The sequence below is a fragment of the Bos indicus x Bos taurus genome, chromosome 28 (assembly GCF_003369695.1).
Source record: "Bos indicus x Bos taurus breed Angus x Brahman F1 hybrid chromosome 28, Bos_hybrid_MaternalHap_v2.0, whole genome shotgun sequence".
Lineage (NCBI taxonomy): Eukaryota > Metazoa > Chordata > Mammalia > Artiodactyla > Bovidae > Bos > Bos indicus x Bos taurus.
The window spans coordinates 42,515,543-42,539,948 of NC_040103.1; the positions used below are offsets into that span (position 1 = coordinate 42,515,543).

The window sequence follows — 24,406 nt, forward strand, 5'->3', positions numbered from 1 at the left end:
AAGAGGTAAAACCTTTAACTATAGTTGAAGATTTTTCTATCTTTCCACTTTTGTCAGTTCTATCAGTTTTTGGCTTCATATATTTTGAAGCTCTGGATTTGAAATGCCATTTTTCACATATGATATGTATTAAATGAAATGGGTTTCTCAGGCGGTGCTAGTGGTAAAGAACCTGCTTACCAATGCAGGAGACTTAAGTGATGGAGGTTCAATCCCTGGGTCAGGAAGATCCTCTGGAGAAGGGCATAGCAACCCACTCCAGTATTCTTGCCAGGAGAACCCCATGGACAGAGAAGCCTGGCAGGGACGATGATCAATAGGGTTGCAAAGAATCAGACATGACTGAAGCACCTGAACGTGCACACACATGCATTAAATATTCACAAATACATATGAGTCTATGGAGTCTATTTTTGACTATTTTGTCCCACTGAACCATTTATGTATCCCTATACTAGCATCACATTGTTTTAATTACTGTGACTTTGGACAATACCTTGATTATTGCTAAGGCAAACCCTCTCCCTTCCTCACAATTGATTTTTCTTTACAAAATATCATGGTTCATGCATTTATATTCATTCAGAATATCAGCATTGGTTGGTCAAGTTCCCGCTAAGTTTAATCTTCAGTATTTTATACATTTTATAGAATATATAGGATACATATCCCTATTGCTCAGAGATACTTTTCCCATTAGAGATATATATCCAAGGTTAGCTAACTTCTTCTTTAAAGGGTCATGATGATAAATATTTCAGACTTTATGGGCCATATGATCTCTACCACCTTGCCACTGCCATTGCAGCACAAAAGCAGCTACAGACAATATACAAAGAAGAACTCTATTTACAAAAATAGGCAATAGGTCAGATTTGGCCTGCAGGCTAATTTGCTGACCCTTGATATGCTACTGCTGCTGCTAAGTCGAGTCAGCCGTGTCCGACTCTGTGCGACCCCATAGACGGCAGCCCACCAGGCTCCCCCATCCCTGGGATTCTCCAGGCAAGAACACCGGAGTGGGTGGCCATTTCCTTCTCCAATGCATGAAACTGAAAAGTGAAGGCGAAGTCGCTCAGTCGTGTCCGATTCTTCACGACCCCATGGACTGCAGTCTACCAGGCTCCTCCATCCATGGGATTTTCCAGGCAAGAGTACTGGAGTGGGCTGCCATTGCCTTCTCTGGACCCTTGATATAGAGAAAGATTAATTTTTGGTGCATAGATATTTTTTATCCATACTTCATAATGAGTTTTCTAATACTATACTTGAGTTCACTATTTCTAGGTGGGCAAAATATCCAAACAAAAGATTATATGTTCCAATTTGCTAACATTTATGCCAATTATACCATTCTGCAATCTTATTGTGTTGGCTGGATAACTGTAGAGCAGTTCTCACTATAGTGCTAACAGGAGGTTCTGTTTTGTTAATCAGAAGACTCTATTTTTTCATCTCCAAATATGATGTTGCTTGCTAGTAGTATTTTTAAAATGTTGAGGTTTCAGATATGATGGTTACATCAGATATCTTTTAAAATTCCTTCTAATTCAAACTGTCTCATTATGAGGTCATTAGTATTGCTTTGTGATTGTGGCAATGGACAAACTGAGTGCTCCCCTGAATGACTCATTGTCCCATCATTGACCTATTTAATGAATACTTTCCAATCTTCTCGTTTAGTTACTTGAAATTCAAGACAACATTGAGGAAAATTAATTTTTTCTGGAGATTAAGAAAAAGTAAGTAGAACATGAAACTTATTTGTTTTAAAGTTATTTAAGCTGTTTTCCTTGAAATTTTTCAGTATAAATAAATCACTGAAATGACCTTTGAGTAACAATTGTAAACTTAATAAAAAATTCAATAGTCCTTTAGACAAATTGGGGGTGAAAGGTCTGCCGGGAGCCAGCATGAGGAGCTCCGCCCGTGGCAAAGGTCATGAGGAAGGAGGCTCGGCATACGCAAAGGCGGGATCGAGCCTCAGGAGTCCCCCTGGAAATTCTCGAGCATCTACCCCCAAAACCAGAGTCTGCCTACTTTCTGCTTTGTGCTCTCACCTACACCTCTGACTTTACGGGGGGCTGTCCCCCACTACCTCTCTCTGAAAAAAGAGTTAACTTACAGCTCCAGTTAATAATTCCTGGGTGTGACAGTGTTTCAACCTACAAACTCCTTTGGAAATCCTCTAGCCTGCCTGAATAGGTTTTTCCGGCCACATGTGATTGTTCAGAGCCTCCCAACTGTGAGAGGCATGAGGTGTTCTAAACTGTCTGAATACAGATTCCTTTGAGCAGTTAAAAGATTGATTAGAAATTGTATTGGTGAAGGGTTTTTCACTTGTTGGGCCAATGTTTGCTGCTAAGTTTCCATATCCCTTACCTGCTGTGTCCCTGGCAGTGTATTGATTAATATAATTGGTGTAAGTAGTAGCTTTAATGTTTGTAACCTGGGACCCTTGAGTTAATTCTTTTTCTTGTTATAGCCCACCACACCTTTGCCCTGTAGGAATGCAACTTTATCTAATACTTTTGGAGGGTGTCGCCTGACTAATCACCTTTAGAGAAAAATAAGTTTTCTGAAGAAAGGGTCTTAAAATGTTAACAGGCCTCCGGGCCAGAAGATGATGCAAATCACTTAAACTTTTGCATATGATAAGTTTGCAGGAAGAAAGCCTGGCTTGCTGCCTGACTCTACCCCTTCCCCCATTATCCTCTATGCATAACTTAAGGTATAAAAACTACTTTGGAAAATAAAGTGCGGGCCCTGTTTACCGAAACTTGGTCTCCCCATGTCGTTCTTTCTCTCACTGAGGCTGAGAAATTATTCAGCCTCTTTTCTCCACTGAATTTCCTCACTGAGCTATCCTTATTTAACCACTCTTTATATCTTTAATTAACATTTAAATAAGCTGTTGTTTCCTGATTGCTGATGCTGCCTCCCCTTCGAATTCCCTGGATCCACCGGGGCTGGACCCCGGCAAAGGTGCAAAAGAAAAATAAATTGGTGAGACTTACATGAGCATAAAATCTACATTTATTCCTGAAAAGTTCCGGTCCAATATATAAATTCACCAAGAGCATGTGATTTAAACTATATTTAAAGTTGAAGCTAATATGTACATATATGCTTATATTTAAATGTTGTAAAAGTTCCTCTAAATAAGCATTTATATACTCATATAGGTGTTAGTTAGGGCTTTCCTGGTGGCTCAGAGGTTAAAGCGTCTGCCTGCAATGAGGGAGACCTGGGTTCAATCCCTGGGTCAGGAAGATCCCCTGGAGAAGGAAATGGCAACCCACTCTAGTATTCTTGCCTGGAGAATCCCATGGATGGAGGAGCCTGGTGGGCTACAGTCCACAGGGTTGCAAAGAGTCAGACACAACTGAGCGACTTCACTTTCACTTTCATAGGTGTTAGTGGGAGTTTCATATTCATATCCTAAGGCAAAAATTGATTTATTATTGGCATAAAACTTTGTATTTCAATTAGTCAAAAATTTTCAATTTGGGATTCACTTCCCCAAAATGAAATAAAAACAAATGCAATTAGTATTTTCATATTTACTTATTTCCCTCAAAAACTAAAAATTAGTCCAGCTATAAAAATATGAGGCAGACATTAAAGAAGAGACATGTTTCCATCAAGAATTGTGGAAATTTTCTTTATAAGAACATTTCAAGGCCCAGATAATAAAAATACTTCAGGCAATACGTAGTAAATCTTTCAATTTAAATAATAGCATAGAATCCTTTTCATAAATATTACTGTACATTATATTTATTACTTTACTATGAGAGAAGAGAAAATTAGTAATATAAATATTAAACGCCAATCATCAAAATTAATGTTTACCACAGATTATTATTTACAAAAATAATGTAAATCGGCAAAATCAATTCATTTAATATAAATTACATTTCCAGCATTTAATTATTTTTAAAATGAGAAGTAGCAATTTTAATTCAACGTATTCAAGTGTTCATTCAGCTAAGGGAACAAAATAAGCTCTTAAAAATTCAAGACTTATGGGTTAATATTAGAAACCTTCTCAGTACAATGCAAAGACTTCTCTGATCTCAACTGAATTACATCATAGAAAGACATGTATCACTTGCTTTATAATCAAGTGTAACTGGTCACTAAAAGTCCTTGACAAAAATATCATTATAACTGTATGAGGCAAAGTCCTATAATAAGATGAATTTAATAATGGCCACATCTTTTGAAAAACAGAATATGGAAGTTTTCATTTTCACAACTACAAATTTGGTTCTCCAGAATCTGGTTCCCAAAGCCAACTTCTAAATGTCACGGCAGAGGTGGGGCAGTAATGGAAATAAATGATTTAATGGAACACTGAAGAAAAAAATAATCATCATAGATTTTAGTTTGAAAAATATATCTGGCGTAACAGATACCTGGAAGTACGTAATAAAGCTTATATCAAAGTTTATTGCCCTCTAAAGCTAAAGGGAAGAGATTAAGAGGCAAGTAAGATGTAATGTTTGCTTTTAACAAAGCAGACTAACATGTAAAGTGTTAGGGTGGGATAGGAAAGAACTCAAGAACGGGCAAAAATTTCCTCTTGGACTTTCTACATAAACATCTATTTTAGTTTTGGACTGTCCACCAGTGTGCTCAAGTGATGGAGAAGAGGAACTCTGCCCACCCATGAAAATTCCCAGACCTTGTCCAGCTGCTCTAGAAAGGCAGCTTGTCCTTTGAGGTCCCTGGGGCTCCACAGGAGTAGAGAAATACAGTGAAAGGGAATCCAATTTGCATAGAAAGTTGACCCTTTCTAACTGGGTTCTTTAGTGACTTAAGCTATTCAAATACCACCTAAAAGTACAGACTCTAGTTAAAAAACATGGATACGTATCTGTCTTGAAAATGCTTGTAAGAAATCATGATATAAGCTCATGATCTTGTGATCCTGAAAATTCTCAGCTCCCTCCAGCTGTCTTTCCAAATAAAATCTTAAATAACAGAGTTTAAATCCTTTACTGGGTTCTGTAATCTCTTCAACCAAATAGACGGAAGTCGTTTTACATAACTTTCATTTCATGGGAAAATATGGGAAGGTATTTGATATCACCTAAGTAAGATCAGTGGGTAAACACCATTTACCCCAAACCAAATGGCACTGCCTTCAGGGAACTGTCAGAAAGTCAAACGATATACCAAGAAAGCACATTTGTATAAGCAAAGCCCTTCAAGCACAGCTCGAACGTGTTCTTTAAGAGGAGGCTCCAAGCCACTTGCTTACAATTTCAAGTGTGAGGCAGTAGTTCTTACTTTACAGTCCAAAGCTTCTGAAGAACTTCAAGCACAATTTTATAACAAAACATATACTGCTCCTAAACACACACACACGAAAACAATGGGATGTCAATTGAATACCAATATCCACTTTCAGAAAAGACATTTGTACTTGTTAACCACAAAGTGCCTAAAAAGAGTGCCTTAACCTAAAAAGAACTGCCTAAAAAAGGTTAACATTTAACCAAGACCTTCTTATATGAATACATTTTTTAAAGCATCAGGAAGATAAACGGTAATAATATAGTCTTTGGTCTAGAATTAGTTAACTGAACAGAGGGGAATCTGACTCAATATCAGTCTCTTTATACCTTCATTGGATGAATCAAATTTAAACTTTTTAAAGATGTAGCCTCAGATCTCTTAGGCAACCCTAGTTCAAAGGAAATACTTCATATCACTGAACATTGCCTTAAAAAACCATAAAAAAGATTTAGGGGTACCTGTCTGTTTTTATTATCCATATTCTCTTGACCCTTCAATAATTAGTATAACTAATACCTGTGATATTTATGCTATCTTTTTTATGACATGCCAATGACTGATACTTTAGTTGCAAATAAATGTCCTAAAATTGCCATTCATAAATTTATGGAAAATAATTTAGATATGTTACTTAAATAACATGGTATTATGGACTAAGCATGTGTTTGGGCATTAGGAGACTTCAGTTTCAGATTTGGCTCCTACACTTGCTCTCTGATAAAACAAACTTCATTGCTCTGAACTTGAGGTAGGTCATCAGTAATGTCAGAGCATAACTTATGTTTACCTCAAACAGTGAGAATTCAATGAAATTGTGTAGGTAAAAGAGCTTTACAAATTGTAACGTGCTATACAATGTATGTTACAATGTAATATTCATCTTTATATCATTATTGTTCTTATGAGAATTTATGTGGCGTGACTTACCTTTGTTTGGACCATTCCATGACGCTGTTCTCTCATTTGGCTCACTATATTCATGATGTCGAACTGTAACAGGATGACAGTAATTTTGTATTATCCAGAGAGGGGGAAAACACAAAACCCACAGATGCCTAAGGAGTATGCCATACTTCTTTCCAGTAAAAGATATCTCAAGATTTAACTGGCAAGTTCTCGTTTTCAGTCATAAGAGCATGTACTATGTTTAACCTAGTCTAGTGGATAAGGAAGACTTGTTCAAATGGGTTTCCAGGAAAAAGCAGGAAGCAATCATTTATAATAAGAAATGTTCTCCAAAAGAAATAACAACAAATTTGCCCCTGTGTATACTTTTCTGTTCTCCAAAGGGAGAACTTAAAGCAGCATTGTGATTCTGCAAGAGTCTGAAGCATAGAAAACCTTTTCTGGCCACAACAGTAACACAGCTGTTTCTCATATAAAGAGCCCTCTCAACTCAAATGGAGACCCTGAGCAGCAGCTGGCCCAACCCCAGATTCTGCACCTGTGCGTGGAGAACAGCACTGCCCAGTGTGGTCACCAAGCTGGGGCAGGTCTGCAAAAGGCTGTTGCCAGACCAAAGTGAGCTAAGTCCAGAAACTGGTAACAAGTGTTTAGAAAATCTTAATGGCAATCTGACAGTGGTGCCATGCCAAGCAGCCTCATCAGTGGAACAGGATATAGACCAGCTCAGGTGTTGTTCAACTTGCTTGAAAAGTCACACGTGGTGCAAGCTGAGGACCAGACATGTGCAATAAGACCACATGAAATTTAAGATTTGTCAACTGTCAACTATCATCCAAAAGCACATAAAAATCAGAGAAATGTTAAGTATGCCTTTATTTTTACAACTTTGTGTTACTATAACTTAAAAGTTTAATTACTCCTTTAAATATTTTTATATTGAAATAACTATAGATACATAGTAAGTTGCAAAAAATGTACAGGGATAGTCTGTGTATCTTTTCACCTAGTATTATACCAATTAGAGTATAATATCGAAACCAGGAAATTGACATTGGTATAATTTACTAGCCTTTTCATATTTTGCCAGTTTTACACGCAATCATTCGTCAACATAGGCATACATGTATTATTGTATACAAAGTTATCACACGTGAAGATCCATGTAACTGCAGCCACAACCAAGACGCATAACTATAGCACCATAAGCCTTCCTCCTGTTGTCTATTAGAACTACCCACCCGCTCCAACTGCCTCAACCCTTGGCGACCAGTAATCTGTTCTGAATCTCTACAGTTTTGTTATTTCAAGCAGATTACATAAAGGAATCATTTAATATCCAATTTTTTGAGACTTTTTGTCATTGCTGATTGCTTTGAGATTCATGAAAATTGAGTATATCAATAGTTCATTCCTTTTTGTTACTAAATAGTATTCCACAGTCGGAGAAGGCAATGGCACCCCACTCCAGTACTCTTGCCTGGAAAATCCCATGGATGGAGGAGCCTGGTGGGCTGCAGTCATGGGGTTGCGAAGAGTCGGGCACGACTGAGCGACTTCACTTTCACTTTTCACTTTCACGCATTGGAGAAGGAAATGGCAACCCACTCCAGTGTTCTTGCCTGGAGAATCTCAGGGACGGGGGAGCCTGGTGGGCTGCCGTCTCTGGGGTCGCACAGAGTCGGATACGACTGAAGCGACTTAGCAGCAGCAGCAGCAGTATTTCACAGTATGGGTGTGTTGAAGGACATCTAGGTTGTTTTCCAGTTTAGGGGGATGATAAATAGATGTGCTATGAACACATACATACAGGTTTTTACATGAACTGAAGTTTTCATTTCCATGGAATAAACACCCAAGAGTATTATTGCTAGGATTATATGGTAAGATTAGTTTAATTCTGCTTTTGTTTTTTTTTTCTAAGAAATTTAAAAACTACTTTCCAGACTGGATGCACCATTTTACATTCATTCCTATAAGCAATGGATGCTGCTGCTGCTCACTCGTGTCTGACACTTTGAGACCCTATGGACTGTAGCCCACCAGGCTCCTCTGTCCGTGGGATTCTCCAGGCAGGAATACTGGAGTGGGTTGCCACTGCTCCTCCAGGGGATCTTCCTGCCCCATGGATCAAAGCCATGTCTCCTGCATTGGTAGACAGAGTCTTCACCACTGAGCCACCTGTGAAGCATAAGCAATGTATAACTAATCCAGTTTTTTTCAAATCTTCATCAGCACTTGGTGTTGTCATTATTTTTTGTATTGGCCTTTCTAATCAATACCTAGTGATATTTCACCATGGTTTTAATTTCATTTTGTTGTTGTTGTTCAGTCGCCAAGTTGTGTCCGACTATTCTCAATCCCATGGATTGCAGCACGCCAGGCTTCCCTGTCCCTCAGCATTTCCTGGAGTTTGCTCAAACTCATGTCCATTGAGTCAGTGATGCCACCCAGCCCTCTCATCCTCTGTCACCCTTTTCTCCTTCTGCCTTCAATCTTCCCCAGCAACAGGGTCTTTTCTAATGAGTCAGCTGTTTGCATCAGGTGGCCAAAGCATTGAGCTTCAACATCAGTCCTTCCAAAGAGTATTTAGGGTTGATTTCCTTTAACATTGACTGGTTTGAAATCTCTTTGATTTCATTTACCTAAAGGCTAATGAAGTTGAGCCTCTTTTCATGTCATTGATTCATCCTTATCATTGAAACTTCATGTCTTTTACCTATTTTCTAACTGAATTGCTTGCTTACTTATAAGGTTTGAGGTCTTTACAAATTCCAGGTGTGAGACCTTTGTTGGACATGTGGTTGCAAACAGTTTCTCTGAGTCTGTAGCTTGTCTTTCCATCTACCTCACAGGGTCTTTCACAGAACGAATTATTTTCATTGGCTTTCCCCCTAATATTAGCGACGGCAAAAATGTACGCTCTACCCGTTTTCAATACAACACTTGAAGCTCCAGGTAGTGCAGTGAGACCAGATAAAGAAATAAGAAGCAAATGCATTGGGAAGGGAGAGGCATGTCCCTGCTTGCGGCTGGGATGATCATCTATGTAGAAGATCTCAAGGAATCTAAAAACAGAACAAAGCAGGGCAAAACACCCTCTTAGAACCAAAAAGTGAGTTCAACAAGATCACAGGATACAAGATCAACATGAAAAAATCAACTGCACTTGTATATACATGTACATACAATGAACACAATAGTAAAAACACAATACCATTTACTGCTTGAAAGAAAATGAAATAAGATAAATCTAACAAAACACGTACAGAAGCTGTATGATGAAAATAACAAAATGCTGATGAAAGAAATCAAAGAAGATCAAAGAAGACCTAAATAAATTGACATACCACATTCATATTGGAAGATCCAACATAGTAAAATTCATCCTATCAAAATTCATCAAGCTTTTTTTATAAACATAGAAAAGCTAATTTTAAAATTTATATTGAAAGGCACAGACTTATAATAGCTAAAACAATTTTGAAAGAGAAAGAATCACTCTCCCTGTGTTAAGATTTCCTATATAGCTGCAGGAATCCAAAGTGTGGTATTAGCAAAGGATAGATACATAGATCAGTGAAACGGAATATGGAACTAGAATATTCAAAATATTCAAACGAAATGATTTTGAACTAAATATTCAAAATCATTTCTGACAAAGGTGCAAAAGCAATTCAGTGGAGGAAGAATAGCCTTTTCAACAAAGGAAACTTAACAGCTGGACATCTTTAGGCAAAAAAAAAAAAAAGTGAACCTTGACTTAAGCCTCGCCCCTTCTAAAAACAATGAACTCAAAATGGGCTACAGACTTAAATGTCAAACATGAAACCATAGAACTTGAAGAAATGACATTGGAAAGATTCTTTGGGACCCAGGCAAGGTGAAGAGTTCTCAAACTTGACACCGAAAGAATGATCCATGAAAGGAAATATGATACAAATTCAACTTCATTGAATTTAGAATCCATTGTTTCTTGAAAGTCTGTTTTATAATTTATATTTTAAGATTAGGCAAGTTATGGAAATAAATTTGTATTATTCATTTTTAACCTTAATTTACTGATAGCAAAAGAAGTGTCACTGGATTGTCTTCTCAAGAAAAGCACAGCTTTTCTGAATATAGCTTTAGTGGTTAACCAAATAATAATAATGGAAGTAACTGCAAAGAAATGAAGACCAAAAGAGTTCATGTTAATTTTACCTGGAATTATGATTCCTCATATATTGAGTTTTAGAGCCATTATTGACTGTGAAGTGCTAAAACCACACTTGTATTAACTGCAAAGATGTACTGGCTAACATAGCAAAGAAACACTTAAAATTTACTTGTCACATACAGAACAAAAGAAATAGGCTCCAAGACAAAAGAATTATTTTAAAGAATACTAAATTAAAAAGCTCATGTTCAATATTTCACATGAAACATATATACTTTGCAGACTTACAAAATTATGCTTTGAACGGCTAAGATTAAAAACACATACACGACAACCAGACAATGGTGATAGAAGTCATACTGAAAGTGTTTTATTGAAAATTTGGAGTGAAGGTGTGGCAGAAAAAGGTCAAGCTCCATTTTTCTAATGAAATCACAGTGTGACAAATTCAGGGACTGGCGAGTGATACAGAGCAGTACCAGCTCACAGAACAAACGTAGCAAAGTATTTACCATCACAACCTATTGAATAAAAGATACTGCTGACATAATGACTCAGTATATGCGTGATTTGAACATGAAGTGATAAGAAAGAAGAATTTTTCCTTTTCTGTTTTATTACTGGCAATTACAACTAACTAATTTTAAATGGCACAAAATTGCTCACAAATATGGTTTTTCCAGTAGTCATGTATGGACGCGAAAGTTGGACCATAAAGAAAGCTGAGCACCGAAGAACTGGTGCTTTTGAACTGTTGTGTTGAAGAAGGCTCTTGAGAGTCCCTTGGACTACAAGGAGATCAAATCAGTCAATCCTAAAGAAAATCAGTCCTGAACATTCACTGGAAGGACTGATGCTGAAGCTGAAATTCCAATACTCTGGCCACCTGATGCAAAGAACTGACTCATTGCAAAAGAGTCCTCATTGCTGGGGAAGACTTAAGGCAGGAGAAGAGGACAGAGAATGAGATGCTTGGATGGCATCACTGACTCAATGGACATGAGTTTGAGCAAGCTCAGGGAGTTGGTGATGGACAGGGAAGCCTGGTGTGCTGCAGTCCATGGGGTTGTAAAGAGTCGGACACGACTCAGCGACTGAACTGAACTAATTTTAAATGGCATGAAATTGCAAAGTACGACATTGTCATCAAATGTAATTTGGAGCTTAAGTTTTGTGTAGGATTATGTTCTGGTCGTAGAACTGCAATGACAAGAAAACAGTCTGAGACAGTTACACAGATTAAAGAATTTATCCCAAATGTGAGTCAGTTCTAGTGAGGTGGATGAACCTAGAGACTGTTACACTGAGTGAAGTAAGTCGGAAAGAGGAAAACAAATATCATACGTTAACGCATATACGTGGAATCCAGAAAAATGGTACTGATGAATCTATTCGCAAAGCAGGAATAGAAACACAGCCGTAGAGAACAGACTTGTGGACACGGTGAAGGGAGGAGAGGTTGGGACACGCTGAGACAGTAGCTCTGAGACATATGAATCACCATATGTAGAACAGACAGCTGCACGGGGAGCTGCTATACGACACAGGGAGCTCAGCTTGGTGCTCTGTGACAGCCTCGAGCGGCAGGATGCGGTCGGAGGTGGGAGAGAGGTTCAGGAAGGAGGGTGCATATGTATGCTTGTGACTGATTCACGCTGTTGTATGTCAGAGACCAATACAACACTGTAAAGCAATTACCCTCCAATTAAAAACAAATTTTTAAAAACAGTCTTGCTACCAAAAAAACAAAAACCAAAGAACCCCTTCCAGATGAACCAGACAGTGTGTTTAGTGATAGGGTAAGTATTTTTGATTTTGTGAAGGTTAATGTGTTAAATTTTGGACTATTCACTTCGTTACATAATAATATGGTAACTGATATTTAACTGTCGCTGTATGATGAACAGCATGTTAGAGGGGAAAGTTCTATCAAGAATGTTTCAACTACAGAACAATCTCAGGTTTTCCTCAAGAGAAGAGCCAGCTTGTTCCCACTGTTTTAAGGATTTTTACGCAAGCTTACTTAAAAATAAAACTGACTATAAAATAACAGTAAAAAGAAATAAAGTGTTATATTTTCTCAGATCTTCATATCCTTTAGAGTTGTAACTGATAAACTAATCTTAAAATGTCGGTCACATGTGGCTGAAAGCAGCCTGCAGCACGTAGGACTCTGTGTGAGTTCCACGGCACACAAACCGGTCTGCATCCTGTTTACCAGACCAACCCACTGTCACACTCGTGGATGTCTCTGAAATATATCAAACTGCTTTGAAAGTTTCTAAATGCTTACTCTCAATTTCAGAAAACTTATCTTTCTGCAAATAACAAACATTCACAGATTGGTACTGGTCTAAGACCATACTTTGAGTAGCTCTGGTGAACAAAATTTCTGAAAAGAGTAGAGATGGGCATCAGTAAGGATACTGGACATCTCAAGCCTCTATGAAAAGCCAATAAGGCAACATTGGATGCATTTCCTATTTCTGAACCATTTTCCATCAAATCTGCTGCTAAGTCGCTTCAGTCGTGTCTGACTCTGTGCGACCCCATAGACGGCAGCTCACCAGGCTCCCCCGTCCCTGGGATTCTCCAGGCAAGAACACTGGAGTGGGTTGCCGTTTCCTTCTCCAGTGCATGAAAGTAAAAGGTGAAAGTGAAGTTGCTCAGTCGTGTCCGACTTAGCGACCCCATGGACTGCAGCCCACCAGGCTCCTCCGTCCATGGGGTTTTCCAGGCAAGAGTACTGGAGTGGGGAGCACCCTTAATTGTAAAATACATCACTATTTTACATACTGCTAAGAAAAACACTGTTATTTAAGCTGATGGATGACTTATTATAAAGCACATTTTGAGTTTACAAAAGGTATAATGGCAGGGGAAAAAAGTGCTCTGTAGAAGCATAAAATACAATATTTATAGTTTTTACAATTTCTATAAGTTATATAAAATGAGAACAAATATAAACAAATTAATTATGATGAAGAACCTATAAAATAAAAATTATGCTAATGTATTTTCTATTAAAAGGATAAAACAACATTAATTACAGGAACAGGTAACATCAGATTCATACTACTGAAATTTTCAGCATTTTTTAGTATTTTTGTCATTTTTTGACCACCCAGTTTATATTCACTGTTTGTAATAAAACTCTCAGCTTGCTTTGGGAAACCGTTACTTTTTTATCCTCAGCCTTATAGCCTAGAGTAGTCCTGACTTTAATGGACCAGTATCTCCCACAGTGGTTAGTTTAAGGAAAGGGTTATAGCTGAATCACAAACAGGGAAATGCTAGGAGATACTGGCTCAAGCTTCTGAGAAGAAGAGACTTCCTCCGTCCTTTAGAAAGTCCCTGGTAGAGGCCATTTTTCTATCCCCGACATAATGCGACCTTAGGATGTAAACATGTAGAACTTATGCAACCCATTTGTTGTCATAGGGGTGGCCTGGTCACTGCTGGGGTATAACTGCATATAGCCTGAGAGAGCAGTGATTTAACATTTATGCTGATAATAAGATAACCGCAGAATTTGCCTATCAGGGCAAATGCCTCCCAGCCCTTGTTGCCTTTTGACTGAGCTGCCGACTTTCCTATTCCTTGGAGACACAGTAAGAGGCACCACCCTCCCCAGCCCAAGTGCCTGCTAAGTGAACAATGTCTTCCCTCACCTCGGCAGCACAGGAAAGCAGTTCAGTACAAGCAGGCCTTCTGGGGCACAAATCTAAAGTCATGCTCCCTAATTAGTCAATCTAAAGGTAACAGTAAAATCACTACATGTCTAATTCTTGTGTCTGTCTCTTAGCTGGTTCCAAATTTAGGAAGAAAGTAAAGAATTGTTAATGGTTGACTAACACCCAGCAATATTATTATCCTTATTTTATGTAAGAGAAAACTAGATTTCAGAGAAAATGAGCAATTTGTACAAAGTCACCAAAATCTAAAGTGTGTGGCAAACTAGCAGTCAGACCCAGGGACCTCTCATTAACTCTGAAGTCTACTTTTTTCCCCAATGTGCTCACATGCATGTATTTCTATTCATTAAAAACAGACACACCTTTGGGCCTTCCCCAGTGATCCACTGGTTAAGAATCCATGTTTTCACTGCGAAGGGCACAGGTTTGACCCCTGGTCAGGGAAGTAAGATCCCACATGCTGTGCAGGGCAACCAAAAAATAAACAGGCACACGTCACTGACATTCTTTAACAAGACTCTAAAAACTGTACATGTGGGTGGAAGCAAGAAAAGAAAAATGGACTCATATTTACTGTACTCCAGACATTGTCTGAAGCCATTCATTTGCATTATCTATTTAGTTTAATCCTCAGAACCACCTCTAAGAACCTGCAGCCGTTAAGTCAGAAGCAGGTATCGAAAGCTGACACGCTTTCTATTGACTCAGTTGCTCTTGAAGGCCAAATATTAGTCTCCAGCTATGAGAAGGCTGTTAGAAATAGTGTTTACTAACAGCATCAGTTTGGGTGCTTAATTCACACACTTACCGAAAAGTTCTTTTCAATGGCACAGAATACGACATCCACACACAGGAACACCCCTGTCCGGCCCACGCCTGCGCTGCAGTGGACGACGACGGGCCCTGTGAGGTGGCTCTTCCTCACATAACGAACGTACTTTATAAACCCTTCTGCTGAAGCAGGAGTGCCATGGTCTGGCCAGTTGGTGAACTGCAAGTGTTTCACAAAGTGACTAGCTCCCGTCTGTGGGGGCGGGGGTGGGGAGGGAGAGAGACAGGGAAGGGGAGAGAGAGAAGAGAGATTTATCAACTCTTCATATTAGAGAGCTTCTCTTAATTTCTAATATGCCACAAATAGTAATAATAATGGCCATATGGTAATACATTAATAAAAATAGGACTACTAACAGGTAACATGAATTTAGGACTTACTCTGGAGGAACGGTACCAAAGACTTCACATGCATTATCTCATTTAATCCTCACATCAGCCCTGGGGTGGCAGACACTGTGTTATCCTCATTTTACAGATGAAAAGTAAGAATTTGAGTGACTGATAGATGTATGCTAGGTCAGGAGGCTCATATGTTTAGAGCTGGGACAATAATGTAGTCCTTCCAAATCTAACGCTACCATCTTTCTTCTGCACCATGAGAATGCAGAAGAAACCAAACAAACCAGGAATCCAAAACAGAGTGGAAATGAGCTAACATGTTGGGAATAATGTAGGAAAGCAATATATCTTGGATTCAATATTATGATGTGCTGTGCTTAGTCGCTCAGTCATGTCCAACTCTTTGCGACTCCATGGACTGTAGCCCGCCAGGTTCCTTGGTCCATGGGGATTCTCCAGACAAGAATACTAGAGTGGATTGCCATGCCCTCCTCCAGGGGATCTTCCCAACCCAGGGATATAACTGAGGTTTCCCGCATTACAGGCTGATTCTTTATTCTTTGTTCTTCACCAGAGAAGCCCAAATATGATACTAAATTTAATTAAAACAGGTAGGTGCTGTCAAGCTGCTTATTCAGGGTTTGATGGGAAGCAACCTCTTCTGGCAACCAGGACAGGGTGGTTAATGACCATGTGAGTAGACTTTGGTCCTTATTCTTTCGCTGAGCCCCCTGAAAGTGGAGTTATGGACTCTCCCAGAGGTTGACAGATAAGATGCTTTGAGTTTACCCATCATTCTTTCAGAGGGTTCACCCCTTCCCCAGTGTGGAACCCTCATTTTACTCCAGTGGGCACGCTTGTGAAGAAATTCAGGAAGGATTTCTCACTCCTTCTCTACTTCTCCTTAATGCACCACTTTTTCCCCCAAGTTCCAAATAAAAATACCATTTTCTATGGTGTTAGAAAATAGACTCAAGTTTGAATCATTGGTACATGAAACTGGACAAGGCAAACGATGCTTAAAAATCGCGTGAAGGAACCAGTGAGGATAGGTCTCACTCCATCACGTATTTCAGGAATTAAACCTTTCCTACACTGTTGACCACTGAGAATCTGCACAAAGGTGGGCATCACTGCTTTCCTGACCCAGTACCATGAGGCAGATTCTTCAAACATTAGCCCCATGGTCTTGAGATCTGGGAACATCAGCCCAAAGGCCACCATTCTAGATCGCCTTGCCAACTCCACAGGTGGACCTGAACATTTGAATCTTTTCAGACAGATTGTTCCTCTGGGCCTCCCACCTGACCTATATTCTCCAAGCATGCTGTCCTTCTCTGCCACAGCACACATCACATGCCATTTAGAACTGGTGTCTTCCTTCCCCACTAGACTGTAAGTACTCTAAGAGTGGAGCCTGTGCCTGCTTTCTACCTCCAGCGTCTGACACAGTACTTGGTTCACATCGGGGAATCAAATGTTAGGAGAGGGAGGCCTCAGGCAAATCCTCGGGCATACAGAGCAAAGGCAGGGCCTCAGCGCAGAGCAAATGCAGGGCTTCACACGCAGCTAGCAAGCCCGACGTCAATGTCAAACACTGTTATTATTCTCGGCCTCCCTGGTCACACCACTGTGTACTCTGATCCTCAGACTCCTCAATTCTTTCTGTCTCTGTCCCGACTTTATCTTTTCAACATCTCCCTTCTCACTCAGACCCCCAGCTCCGTTCAGTCACTCAGTCGTGTCCGACTCTTTGCCACCCCATGGACTGCAGCGTGCCAGGATTCCCTCTCCATCACCATCTCCCAGAGCTTGCTCAAACTCATGTCCGTTGAGTCAGTGATGCCATCCAACCATATCATCTTCTGTCATCCCCTTCTCCTCCTGCCTTCAATCTTCCCCAGCATCAGGGTCTTTTGCAATGAGTCAGTTCTTCGCATCGAGTGGCCAAAGTATTGGAATTTGAGCTTCAGCATCAGTCCTTCCAGTGACTGAATTCCTTTAGGATTGACTGGTTTGATCTCCTCAGGCCCCCATGCTACAGTGAACTCTTGGAAGGCATCATCACTTCCCTAAATGCTGCTTCTACTTCCTTGCCTTGCCTCCATGGGTGTTGCACTCTGCAGTCCTCTCTAATCCAGGCAACCTATTCTCCTGTGCTCCAGGTACTACAGAGTCTAGAGATTAGTTGCATTCTCCTTGCTGCCCAATACAATTTCCAACTCATTATTTCTTCTCCTTGTACAAAAACTCCACTTCTTTTTAAGTTTCATACCTCTTAACTTCATCTTCTCATCACTGTCATCTTACCACAGATTCTGACAGGGCACATTTGGGATCTCAACAGCCAAACCGACACGCTGGCCTCACATTTTTATTTCTCTCTTACAGAGGAGGCCATTCATGTCTTCTAGTCCTCACAATGTGATTACTCCTTGGACTCACCATCACCTATAATGGCCAGTATCAAAAATCTTCCAGTTCTCAGATTCCAACATCATTTTCTGAGCAGAAACTCTTATGCTACTGCTATATCTGTGCTTCACCTCCAACAATGTGACTAGATGGAATTCTGCCCTTGACGTCCTCTATTTCCTCCTAGCTGCTGATTCTATTCATCTCCCTAAGTTTAGACTTTATGACTGATTATCTAAATCATTCTTTTACCAAACTGTCAACTCCATTCATCCTTTGAATCTTGCCGCATATCTTGAGCAACATCCCTCCCTGAATCAGTCCCATAATCTCTGTTCAGGAATCCCATGGTTAGGAAAAAAAAAAAAAAATCACATAGTTGCATATTTTATTGTTATTGCAAGTTATGGGTTCCAACCTCAGCACCTTCAGCAACCTTTTCCTGATCATTGCCTGTGCTCCAACCAACTTCTTCGGTGATGATTCCAAATCTCATCACTCCTCAAGTTTCCAATTTAACTCCCACCCCTTCACTCCTATAGAACACACGTATTACCTACTTGCTAATCAAATCCACTTAGAGCAATGTAACATCACTTTCTCTTATAACTCATTCCTTTGCTATTTTCTGAGTCTGTTAGAGCAAGACATGAATTGTTCTATGGATTGTTCTAGACCAATACTTCCCAATATTACTTTCTACAAGAATGCAGACGCTCTGTATCTGTGCTGCCCATATGGTAGTCACTAGTAATATGTGATTAAACACTAGAAGTATGGCTATTGCAAGTGAGGAACTAAATTTGGTATTTTATGTAAGTTTAAATAATTTAAATCTAAAACAGTCAAATGTGGCTATCACATTGGACAGTATAATTTTTGAACACTCCTTATAAGTCACAAGTCATAAGTCATATAAAGTCTGCCAATTTTATCGGAAAAGCATCAAAGTCTTTGCTTTCTATCTAATTGCTAGTTGCCCTAAGTTGATCATATACCCTTCTTAATAAAATTCTTCAATGTCTCCTAATTATCTTCATAATAAAGTTTGTGCTCCTTAGCTGAAATCCAAAACATTTCATGTTCCGGCTTTCTCTACTTATTTTCTATAGCCTCATCTCAACTCTCATTTCTCCCTGGCATTTGAACTTTTACATTCCAGAAACTCTTAACTACCCACATCTCTCTGTACATATGCCCCATGCTATTTTATACCTTCATCATCTACTTACTGTTTTCATTTTTCTCACTTGGATAAATTCAGATGTCACCTCCTCTAGCAAATCATCTGTCCAAACCAAAAGAGAGCCTCCTTTCTGCAGCTCATACAGATCTCGGTATTACCATCCACTGAGCGCAGTAACTGCAGGTGCCAGTGAGCGCCCCGAACAGCTGCTGCCACGCCCGGCCCAGTGATTATCAGCACATCTCAAGGACTTCATCACATCTGTCCCTCTCAGCAGAGATAGCCAAAGTACACCCCAGGATTAGGTAACTTCCAGTACTCTTTTCTCAACCGCCCCAACTCCCCTTTTCAATTATTTCGTCTCTCCAGTCAGAGTTTGGTTAGGCAGAAGAAGAAATGGCATTGTCTTAGTTTCTGGTAGCAGGGAGAAGTAAAAACAAGTTACTTTAAACAAGTGTCCCCAGCTATGGCCCACCTTACTCCTAACTTCCTCTCTGACATGTGTGCATATATAAGGAAATATATATCTAATGCTGATTTTATTTTTTAACTTACAGACTTCTTGACAACTTGAAACATTCGAATGATGAAATACCGAAGTATCTGGTAGTTCTCCAGGAAGATACGACAGCTATTCAATTCCAAAGGTTTCTTCATAGAAATAGGCCAGTAATGGTGGCATTTGGTAACTCCACCTTCTTTCTCTTTGGTTATCATGGCAATAACATTAGAGTTATTTTCCCAAACCATTTGCCAAAAGTCATTCGTGGTAGTTGGCAGTGGCCCTTGGGTAGCAATATAGTAATACTCTTCTCTAGAATTGGCTATTTTAATGTAACTGGCATTGATGTAGTCCTTGTTTTCTCCAAGAGGAACACGTGTTGAATCATCTATTACAAAAACAGAAACATATAGTAGATAAAGGAAAAGCAGGATGTGCAATACACGCAGATTTCATGAAACCATTTCACAAAAGTAAATCTGTTTATCTCTTTGACTAATAGAAAAGATGGCATAGAAATTTCTAGCAATATACAATTAGAGTAAAGTTTAGAAAAAAATCGGTTTCTACTAAAAAGAGAAGAATGCCATCAGTATCCAGACATCTTGAGAGATTTCTGTTACATATGGCACAAGTAGGAATAGGCCAAGGGAGGTATCTCCTAGCCTATAACTAAACACAGCAAAGGAGGAGCTGTCTGAAGGAGCAAGTGAATGAATGGCGTTCTCCTACAAATCCAGAGAACCTGAAAGCTCAGAGCAGCAGTGGCCAGAAAGGAACAAATGTTTTTGGAAAAAAAAAAAAAAAAGACTGGGATAGTTTATACAAATTCTAGGATTATTAGAATTCTATCGACTGCCTGCACACAGAGTGGCCATCTTTTGTGTCCATCCTCAGCTTTCACCGGTGAAGCAGCATGCTCATGAAAGCAGAAGTACTGTGGCAAAAGGATGCTACAAAGGGGACTTGCTCAAAGTATGGACGACTATTAACAAATTTGAGAGGGGAAAAGCCAATTACGTGGCTCAGTGGCCCGGGAACTCTCTCTTCACTCTACATGGACATCTGGAGCTCTGGTTCCACCACTGCTCCTACAGAGAGAATAAAAAGAGGATCTTTTCCTGCCATGCAGGGGTCTCACCAGTAGCCCCTCCCTAGTACTCAAGTCAGGAAGCCCGCTCATCTACCAAACACACTGTGACGAGATCTCTGAACAGGGCTTACACCAGTTCTGACAGAACCTTTCTCAAATTCAAAAATAGCAGACATAAATCTCTCCTTGTAAATATGAAGAGACAAAACAATCACTAGATATATAAAGATACCTAGTACTCCACAAAAGGATACCATTCTGAGAAATCACAGCAAATATCTTCCTTTCTATAAGAGAAGAATACTTTAAAAACTCTTATTTGTATTTTAAATAAAATCTCAGCAAACATTATTTTATTATTTAAAGGATGATATACATATATATGTCTGTTTATTGATATAAATTTGTTACATTATTAAATTACAAAGGAGGTAAAAGAGCATTAAAGTGAGATCTTTCATCATATATATGTATATATACATATATATCATATATAAGAGCTTCTCTGGTAGCTCAGAAGTAAAGAATCTGCCTGCCAATGCAGGAGATGTGGGTTCAGTTCCTGGGTGGGGAAGATTCCCTGCAGAAGGAAATGACAACCCACTCCAGTATTCTTGCCTGAAAAATCCCATGGACAGAGAAGACCGGCAGGCTGCTGGAAGTCCATGGGGTCACAAAGAGTCCGACACGACTGAGCACAACACAGCACAGCATTTATCCAAATGCTAGTAGGGACTGTTTTATTATCTAAATTTTTACAGTGAATATGTACCGTTTTGTAGTAGGAAGTAACTTTTTATTTTCAAAGGGGGAATTTAATAAGTAAAAATTAAACAATCTAAAGTAATAAAAGCTTGCTTTCAAATAAAAAACACAATTTATCAATTAAAAATCCCTAAAGTGAGAAGAAAACAGAAAAACAAATTAGTGATTTAGAAAACAGCTTAAGGAATTTTCCCAGAACCAAAAAAAAAAAATAGATGAAAAGAAGGACAATAATTATTAAAATACTGAAGGATGCAGAACATACAAAGGGAATATATAAAAGGAAAGGATTTCAGAAACAAACTATAGAACACAGGCATACGTCGGAGACCACATAGGTTTGGTTCCGGACCACCACAATAAAGGGACTATCGCAATAAGTAAGCCACATGAATTTTTTTGTCCCCTAGACATATAAAAGTTATGTTTACACAACACTGTAGTCTAGTAAATGTGCAATAATAACATTATGTTTATATAAAATGAAGTACATATTTTAATTAAAAAAAATACCCTACTGCTAAAAAAAGATGCTGACCATCATCTGAACCTGCAGCAAGTTGTACTGTTTTTGCGAGAGTAACGTCACAGTCGCTGGTCGTAGATCACTGTAACAGATACGATAATAATGACGAAGCCTGACACATGGCAGACATTACCAAAACATGGCACGGAGACATGAAGTGAAGAAATGCTGTTGGAAAAATGGTGTTCAACACAGACTTGTCACAAACTTTCAATCTATAAAAAAAACACAGTGTCTGCAAAGGACGATAAAGTGCAGCACTATAAGACCAGGTATGCTTGTATTCAGCAGGAAAGAAATAGCTCTGGCGGCCACAGGAGAAAGGTGGAGGTGGCGGTTTAGTCTCAGTTCCCCTCAAAGAGAATTTAGCGCAAACACGCAAGCCATGCATCACCTCATCTGAACTTCAAAACAGTCCTTTGAAGAGTCATATTATTATTCATGCCTTTCAGATAAGGAATATTTATTCAAAGCACCTAAGTCATTTGTTTCGTATTATGCGGCAATTCTTCTAGACTCCACAATCTACAAATAATTCCATGATTTGCTGCCCTTCAAGGAAGACTCAAGTTTTCAGGTGGAAAGTCCTTACCAAATACCAGATGCCATTAATGAAGAGAGCCACTAAGACCTTGAGACCAGCAGAGCACAAGGTCACAGCGACAGGAAGCAAAACCTGTGTTAGTGGATCACTAGCAGTAACTAGCGGTATCGGAGAAGGAAGTGGCACCCCACTCCAGTACTCTTGCCTGGAAAATCCCATGGGCGGAGGAGCCTGGTAGGCTGCAGGCCATGGGGTCGCTAAGAGTCGGACACGACTGAGCGACTTCACTTTGACTTTTCACTTTCATGCACTGGAGAAGGAAATGGCAACCCACTCCAGTGTTCTTGCCTGGAGAATCCCAGGGACGGGGGAGCCTGGTGGGCTGCTGTCTATGGGGTCACACAGAGTCAGACACGACTGAAGTGACTTAGCAGCAGCAGCGGTAACAGTGAGGCTTCCCTGGTGGCTCAGACGGTAAAGAATCTGCCTGCAATGCAGGAGACAGGGGTTCGATCCCTGAGGTGAGAGGATCCCCCGGAGAAGGGAATGGCTACCCATGCTACAGTCCATGGAATCACAAAGAGTCAGACACAACTGAGCCACTTTCACTTTCAGCTTTCACTTCAGAGGTGACAGTGACTGGGGCCACTCTCATCTCCATCCCTTGACTCCTGACTCCTGGCTGTGGCAGAAATACATCATGTATTGGACCCTAATTTGGAGCAAATATAACCTCTTGGCGAACACTGCTCCAGCCCTGTGAGGTACTGCCACCTAGCTGGCACTGTTACTGTGTCTACAAAAGGTCATTCCGTTGCTCTATCAAGCCAGCTCCCTTGGAATGAGGAGGAGTGTGTCAAGGCCAGTGAATTACATGATCATGGGCCCATTGTCACAAATAACTTGCCTCTAAGTGAGTTCCTTGATCAGAAGCAAGGCTGTGTGGACTACCACGATGGTGGTAAGGCATTCTTCAGGTCCATTTGGTAGATTTGGTAGAAGTTTGTATGCAGGGAAGGCAAATCCATATTGTGTCTATTTTAGACTGCAAAAAAGCAATTGTTCCTTCTATGACAGAAGCAATTCAATGTAATCAACCTGTCATCAGGTAGCTAGGGGGCTGGTCACTCTTGGAAATGCTGTCATCTTAGGGCCTCAGTGTCAGTCTCTGCTACTGGCAGATTGGGCACTCAGAAATGGCCATAGCAAGGTCAGCCTGGTGAGAAGTCCATGTTGATGAGTCCATGCATAGCCTCTATTCCTGCCAGCAAGTCTACTTTATTCATTAATCCATTGGGTAATGACAGGAGTATTTGGAAAGAGGCTGACTAATATCCACAGAATAGGTCATCCTATCCACTTGATTGTTAAAACCTCTTCTTAAATCACCCTTCAATGAACGTTCACAAAAGACACAAATATATTCATGTTTTCGCCCTTTCAGAGAGATCTATACACACTTATCTCTCCCAGATTTCCTTATGATCAACTTCCCAGTTATGTTTCTTCTAAGTCTCTGACAATCCAGTCAAACAACTGACTACAGCCCATGAATTAATAAAGATTTGTGCCTCTCGCCATTTCTGCTTCCAAGCAGAATGAACAACCAAGTACAGTGCTTAAATTTCCACCAACTGAGAGGACTTCCCTTCACCACTGTCTTTCAGGCATGTCCCAAAAAGGCCCTGTGGAGCAGCTGCTAGCTACTCTTAGGTGCTGCCTGCATGGCACGCAGCCTGCATGGCATGCAGAGCCATCTGTTACCCGGGCCCAGTTCTCCTGTCCTTGGTCACCTGATCGTGGGGAACCTGTCATGAAGCCGCAGGTGCAGGCTGGGAAAGAGAAGGTCATGCAGCAGAAGTGGGGGATTTTGGCCACTTCGTGTAACTTATTTGTGCCTTCAGAGCTTTTAGGGGGATTATTTCAGTAGCTACTCTGAGTAGATGGGAGTAGAGGCAGTGAAGAAGACAGAGACTGGCTGAGAGAGAAAGCAGGCTCAATCTAGGCTAGCGGCAGTGGCAATCGAGATGCGCGAGGACTCCTGCGGTATTAAGAAGGCAGGATTGAAAGGACTTTGTGACCACTTTGGATACTGCAGCTGACGCGGGTTCTCTGGCTTGAACAAATGAGTGGTTAAA

The 24,406-nt window shown here is 40.0% G+C and overlaps 1 protein-coding gene across 7 annotated transcripts in view; it reads right to left on the reverse strand.

The window, feature by feature from the left end:
* PTPN20 (protein tyrosine phosphatase, non-receptor type 20) overlaps nucleotides 1–24,406 on the reverse strand; it is a 123,870-nt gene that overhangs the window by 54,719 nt on the left and 44,745 nt on the right. For 3 of the 7 annotated variants that reach the window (XM_027530779.1, XM_027530774.1, XM_027530778.1), the window contains 4 exons: nucleotides 19,394–19,728; nucleotides 14,873–15,088; nucleotides 6,235–6,297; nucleotides 3,651–5,360 (listed from right to left, as the gene is read on the reverse strand). In XM_027530779.1, coding sequence (XP_027386580.1) covers nucleotides 5,295–5,360; nucleotides 6,235–6,297; nucleotides 14,873–15,088; nucleotides 19,394–19,728 — 680 coding nt within the window. In that variant the 3' untranslated portion in view covers nucleotides 3,651–5,294. Of the gene's footprint in view, nucleotides 1–3,650; nucleotides 5,361–6,234; nucleotides 6,298–8,762; nucleotides 9,279–14,872; nucleotides 15,089–19,393; nucleotides 19,729–24,406 lie in introns of those variants that run through there. The other 4 variants (XM_027530776.1, XM_027530775.1, XM_027530773.1 and 1 more) reach the window with 2 other exon arrangements.